This window comes from Beta vulgaris, chromosome 7 (assembly GCF_026745355.1).
Source record: "Beta vulgaris subsp. vulgaris cultivar EL10 chromosome 7, EL10.2, whole genome shotgun sequence".
In the NCBI taxonomy this organism is placed as follows: domain Eukaryota; kingdom Viridiplantae; phylum Streptophyta; class Magnoliopsida; order Caryophyllales; family Amaranthaceae; genus Beta; species Beta vulgaris.
In genome coordinates, this window is record NC_079208.1 from 1,381,490 (window position 1) to 1,388,036 (window position 6,547).

General features: G+C 39.3%; 2 protein-coding genes across 2 annotated transcripts; one reads left to right on the plus strand and one right to left on the minus strand.

Moving 5' to 3' along the window:
* Nucleotides 1–204: 204 nt before the first annotated feature.
* On the minus strand, nucleotides 205–2,151 carry LOC125491780 (uncharacterized). Its single transcript, XM_048633865.1, has 2 exons — nucleotides 1,364–2,151; nucleotides 205–700 (listed from the first exon to the last, which is right to left on the minus strand). The coding sequence occupies exons 1-2, from the start codon at nucleotides 2,149–2,151 to the stop codon at nucleotides 205–207; spliced, it is 1,284 nt and encodes a 427-aa protein (XP_048489822.1).
* A 1,930-nt stretch (nucleotides 2,152–4,081) lies between these two features.
* Nucleotides 4,082–4,998, plus strand: LOC104898203 (uncharacterized). The gene has a single exon (XM_010685246.4). It carries the CDS (start codon nucleotides 4,224–4,226, stop codon nucleotides 4,839–4,841), a length of 618 nt encoding a protein of 205 aa, XP_010683548.2. The 5' UTR covers nucleotides 4,082–4,223; the 3' UTR covers nucleotides 4,842–4,998.
* The last annotated feature ends 1,549 nt before the right edge of the window (nucleotides 4,999–6,547 follow it).

Sequence of the window (6,547 nt, forward strand, 5' to 3'; positions counted from 1 at the left end):
ATTCCACCCGCGAATCCAGTAGGCTCAACAAGATGCCACGAATCAAAGTTTAAGCTTTTGACAATGGTTTAAGTATTTTTTCTGCTCACCCATGTTTCAACAATCACAACAAGGTCTGGGTAATGGTTACTGATTAAATGGCGCATGTTAGGCTTGAAAGTGGACCTCCCTATCCCCCTAGCATTCCAAACAATGATAGACATATTATAGGGAAGGTAGGGGGTGTTCTTCAGGCAGCGCACCACCTCGGTTTCGTCGGCTACCCACGGGATCACTGCTTCGCGAGTTGTGGGGCAAATCCAATAGCTTCTCTTTGGATTGAGAGTAACTTCGGCTACCCTTGGCCCATTTTGTTCGCTGCCCTCTCCCCAATTTGCCGATATTGTTGCTTGTTTCAGCATTGGTAGGACTTTTACAAGAGTGAGGGCATTTGAGTTGCTGGTCATCTTCACTCTCACGGTACTGTTTCGAAGTTGCAGCTGCTGTCTCCAATGGGGGAGTAGTGTTTTGGGGTCCAACCACGGCCCGAGATTGTGAAGAACTTGCCTTTCGTCGGCATCGACTCCGTCCTCTTTCCTTAAGAGCCATTGCAAAACTATTATGGCCACTTCCGGGAGATGTGTGACGTTTTGTAGTTGAGGGAGGTGAGCGGGAAATAGACCGGACCCGGACACATACATTTGGAGGTTTAGAAACTCCTCTGGTACAAGACTTGGGTTGAGAATTAATTTTTTCACTTCGTTGAGATGGAGCTCTATCATCTCCTCTCCCACCACTAGATACTCCACAAATATTGGAGATGTTTCCGGCTTGAGGGGTAAGGCTGGTTTGTTGAACAAAATTAGACCCTCCGCTCGGACTTTTACAACCCGAGGTGGAGACTCCGGTGATGATGGTGGTGTTGATCTTGGCGAGAATGGGGGAGATGACAGGGGGGATGATGGTGGTGGAGAGGAGACTACAATTTCATGGGGATATTCCATGATTTTGGGTAGAGGAGAGAGAATGGGGGTGGGTTGGATTTTCGGGACTTTTTTTGTGGGTAAAAGAAATTGTGTTTTTGGGTGGGAAGGTAACCTTCGTCATTTCCAGACTTTGCAGAGGCAAAGTCTCATCATTCTCAGAGAAGTGAGGCTCGAGGACTGCAAAGTAGTTTCTACTTTCCTTAAGGGGAGGGGTTTTGGTTCTATGATGGGACTTAAAGGAGGGATTTGTTTTATCTGAGCCTCCAAAATCTTTTTTCGGGGTCCACCTGGTACTGGAATGTTTTCTACTTTTTTCTCCTTCTTTTCCTCCCTTTTGGTATTTTGTAAAGGGTTGACTTTTCCCATTTTGCTTTTGCACTCGGTGGCGCGTGACATGCCTCCAAGCTGCCCCCTCCTCATGCAAATCCTCCTCCTTGGATTCTCCATGAACATTACATGCAGCTTTACTTTCTACGCACATGGTTCCTGCATGGCCAAAGGACTTACACTTTAAACAATACCAAGCCCCTTCCATAATTTCAATGTCTTGGTAGTAACTACCCAACCATACTCCTTTAGGGGCACTAACACCTTCCTTAACAAGAACACACAACTTCGCATACCGTTTATTTTCACTTTCAAGTGATCTCGCATCAATTCGAATGGTCTCTCCCATGGCATTTCCAATATTACTCAAGATTTCCTTTTGGTAAAATTCTAAAGGAAGCTCAGGGAGTGAGATCCATACAACTCCTGCTTTACACTTTGCCTGGGAAGGTTTAAAACCGGGTTCCCACCCTTGCACCCACACATGAGTTCCCTGGATAAACCAAGGTCCATCAGCAAGAATATTTGCTCTTTCGACAGTGGACGCACATTTCATCGCATAAAAACCCTTCCCCATTGCAGTGATTTCATGGTGGATTTTTACCTTCCATAATTTTTGAACTTGTTCCTTCAGAAACTCTTTGGCAAACGATCTGCCAATCGATTTAAAAATTATTGCATTCTTCCATGGCTCACTAATTTCTTCATACAAACTTTTAGATATTGGCACAAATAATGAATTTTTTGATGCATTAGCAGCCTCAGGATGAGATGTTGCAAAATGCACCACTATTTCTTTCACCGGCAGGGGACCAACAATCTCGTTGTTCATAGAATTCTCCTTAAATTCACCCACCATTGCTGCAAAAGTTGGAACATTTTGCTTCGAAGGGGGGTCGGGGGGTCAGGGGGAACAGGGGATGGGATGGACAAGCTTTGACCTTGATTCGTAGCATCTGAACGGAGCCACTGCATCGCTGGTGGAGCAGAGAGGCGCCGCCTCGGATGGGGGTTAATTTTTGCCTTGAGGGCGGTTGGGGATGGAGTTGTTACTTTTTGAGGGGTTTCTCTCGGACTTTCTCTCCCTAACATTGTAGTTTAAATGATGTCATCTCTCCCATCTCCTTAAACAAAGTGTAACCTCTATATGTTGCAATTATTGAAGAACAGAGGAAATATAACTTAATAGGCTACGCCTGAGTGCCCAAGCACCATGAAAGAAGATGCACGACATGTTCTGCCATATCAACAGGAAGGATAACGTGAAATCGGCTAACCAATTAAGTGCATTGCTGTATAATCACACACTAATTCAAACTCATGAGATGCCGTTAATTCAATCTTGATTATAATAAACACCAACATTTGGGCGTACGTGTGGGTAATCTTTACTCCCTTGACCCGCTAGGAAACTTCAGTGAAAATTGGTCAAATTATTTACAAAGACAAAATTTCCAATTTCTAGGAAAGTCAATAGCATTCAACAATTAAATTATTGCGGATCCCCATCTTATCACAGATCTTGAAACCGTCAATTATGAAATATATAATATACACCAAATCCATTATATTTCAAATTTATCAGGTTAATAAACGAGTCGGGGTCCAGAGATGAAACACCTTAGTGGGGGTTAGGGGTAACACCCCCAAACTTTTCGATATATGCTATAATATATCAGATCTGTTTTAGTTTCGGGTTTAAGTCCATCTATTTAGGTTAATTAGTAAGATATTATATAAATCCTATTATTAACCTATGCTTCCGTTTTTTATTCTATAATATGTACTTTCTTCTAAACCTAATAAAACCGTTTCTCCGATCATCTGCATGTGGACGTAGCTAACACATTCTTAGCTAATTTTTTTATCGGTTGTTCATTAATATTTGTTATGTTAATTATTGTGTCAGTCACAAAACAATTTCTAGGAAGGATAATGATTAATTAGTTTATGAGTTTGTAATAGTTTTATAGAGGCAGATGCCTAGCTAGTTGTTTTTTGAATGCTTAGTTTTAGATTCCATTCTAGATGCATGGTTTGTCTAACTAAGTATTCTAGGTTGTAAATCGTTTTTGATAGCAACACAAATCTCTCACTTGTTCGTCCAATAACATAACGATAATGAGGTAAGACGATCTTTTTGTAGATTAACTTTTTGTTCAGAAAAAATATTAATGGTGTGACGAAGAACTCTATCTAGACCTTAATCTGCACGGTGTTCTTGGTCTAGCATTTGCAGGACAGTAACTTGAGAGTAAGGGATAAATTAAAGGTAACAGGAATCCTTATCCTCAAATATCGCAGTTGGGAGGATTCCATATCGCAAACTTAACGTTACATGGTGAATCCTTAAGACCCCGGACCAACCATGCAACTACGCCAGGTAAGCTTAGTCGTACCGTACCAAATACTTTTAGGTAGCCCTTAGAAATGTGAAATTGTATTGTATATTTAATTTTCTTCTTTTTTAACAAATAAAATATTTTTTAACGTTAATACTCCTCTTTATTGCGTCGTATGAGCTTCTATGTTTGTCAATATACAAATTCAATCATTAACATCTGTTATGTCAGTAAAAATATAAAAATTGATATTTTGGAACTACATATCAAAATGAATCTAGCATAAACACCACTATATTTTTCCTCGTATTTAAATAACATACAATAGACGATCCATGAAGAGTTTGTAAAAAGAGTAAATACAAATGATACAATAAGAAAAAAAGAAGAAGTATCATATACTATATGAACTATGAAGTATATATATACGAGTATATTAATGGTCCTACCCTACCACATATACTTATTAGCTCCTTCCCACTCCTCCAGTCCTATATTCCTTTATATATCTACATCCCACTTCTAATCTACCAAGAACATAACCAAATCAACACCAAAACTCCTCCAACAAAAACAAAAACAAAGAAAAATGCTTCCAATCAAAGAAGATAATAAGTTCTTTTCAAGATTTCTAACCAAAGAAAGTTCAACAGCAAATCCTTCATTTAGAGTGTATTATGGTGGAAATTCAGTAGCTGTACCTTTTGTATGGGAGGCTAAACCTGGTACTCCAAAACATACCAAGCATAATTTCTCAAATGTGGAAGAAAACAAAGATTATCTCCCACCTCTTACTCCTCCACCTTCTTATTACCTTAATCAACCTAAGAAAGTACCTTCTAATAATGGTAGTAAAAGGTATTCTAGTAAGATTTTTCTTGGGTTGTTCCCTAAGAGTTTGCATAGGAGGCAAATCTCTTCTGCATCGTCGTCATCATCATCTACATTGTCGTGCCACTCATCATCGATGTTAGTGTCGGATTCGATGAGAAGGAGCTCTGAAAGGAGTTCGAGTTTGAGTCTGAGTCCGAGTCTGAGACGAGAAAGGAGAAGGACCTTGTCTAGCCCTGGATCGTTATTTGATCTCATTGTGAATGGTCATGAAGATAATGATGAGCAAGAAGATGTAAAAAGTCCTAGATCAGTTATGTGTTTTGGGCTTGTTGGTAGTAGGAGGATCCGTAGTTGTTCGGTTAATGAGCATTAACGTGTGATTTATGGCATGTAAACAACAAAAATAACCATGAAAAACATGGGATCTTTTTCACTTTTTAGTTACTTTTCTTATTTTTACCTCATTTTATAGGTGTACTTGTAATATGGTAAATGATATGGTAGTGAATCTCGTCTACCTTTGATAATTAGTTCCTGATGTGTAGATGCCTCCCAAATTTTCTATACTTTTTAGTTTTTGTCTGCCTTTTTTGTGTGTTATTTAGGCCTTATTACATGTGACAAATGTAGAAATTGTGCCTGAGTTCAAGAAATAGATCTGAATCATCTGATATGATTAAACTTTAATAGGTGATCTTCCCAATAAATTTATCATACATTGCCTTCAATATACATTCTGAGTACTTTACACATATTGAGAAAATATTTTTATTCTCAAATCTATGAAAGCTCCCCTTTAATGTTTGAATTATAGGTGACAATCCGATTGTTTAAATTGGATTATATTATTTTAATATATTTGTGATCATATCTAGGTGAAAGGTATACCTAATTTATTTATTTTGAGGGGAGGTACATCTAATTAGTATGGTATATGACGTTGCCGTTGAGTAAGAAAATCATTTAATTATTAAATATTAGTTATAATTATCTTCAAATCGTGCCAATTTATAATTTTGTATGAAAATTATTTGCAAATATCTTAAGTTTAGATAGAGTGATTAATATATTGCCATATTGTTTCCCTATCATATGAGATATAGAGTATTAAAATTTTTATCTCGGTCATTAAACAATGTTGATATATTGGTCTTTCGTTATCTTGATTCATTGCAATATACACTTCTATATAATTGGAATTTCTCACATATTGCTTATGGGGTGATATATTTTTGAGGGGAAAACGGTGAGGAAATATTATTAAGCAACGTCAAGTTCCGCTAAGGTTAAAACACCTTGCGGAAAATTGTCTACAAAAACTTGCTCCAACCCATCAAAAGGGTACAACCTAGCAACCAAATGAGCTACTGTATTACCTCCCCGTTTAACATGAGAAATAGAAAAATCAACGAAACTATCACTTAACAACCAAATGTCTTCTAAAATGAGATCCAAAGTGGATCTACCAGCTGTTCGCCTACTGACTGCCTTCGAGAGATTAAGAGCGTCCCCCTCCATTTCGATCGAAACATAGCCATACCTCTTGGCTAGCTGCAGACCAAACCGCCCAGCAATAGCTTCCGCAAGCGAAGCACGCCAATGAGCCCGAAACCGCCGCACAGCCATTACCACAATCCTCCCTTGACTGTCACGGACTACAGCTCCCACACCAACAGTACCGTCTCCCAATAGTGCAGCATCCGTGTTGAGTTTTACTCGACCAGCCCGTGGCGGAATCCAGCTTGCCCGAGAGATTACGGGGCTACTCGAAGTCGACTGCAGCACCGAGGTTGCATAGCCTTTGTATTCCATCACCAATCTCAAAAAACCCGCAGCACCCACATCAATATTACTCCAAGGCTCCTCATGTACCACAGAGTTACGATACGACCATGCTCCCCAAGCCAAAGCCATAGCCGCCAGAAATCCACTGCCATCCAGCTTAGAGTGCAGCCAGGTGTACATTTCCATGAAAGAAGTGTGTGGTCCATCCAAAATATACTGTAGGAAGGGTGACTTATCCCATATAGGAGAGATAAGGGAACACTGAAAAATAGCATGTACAATAGTCTCTTTCCC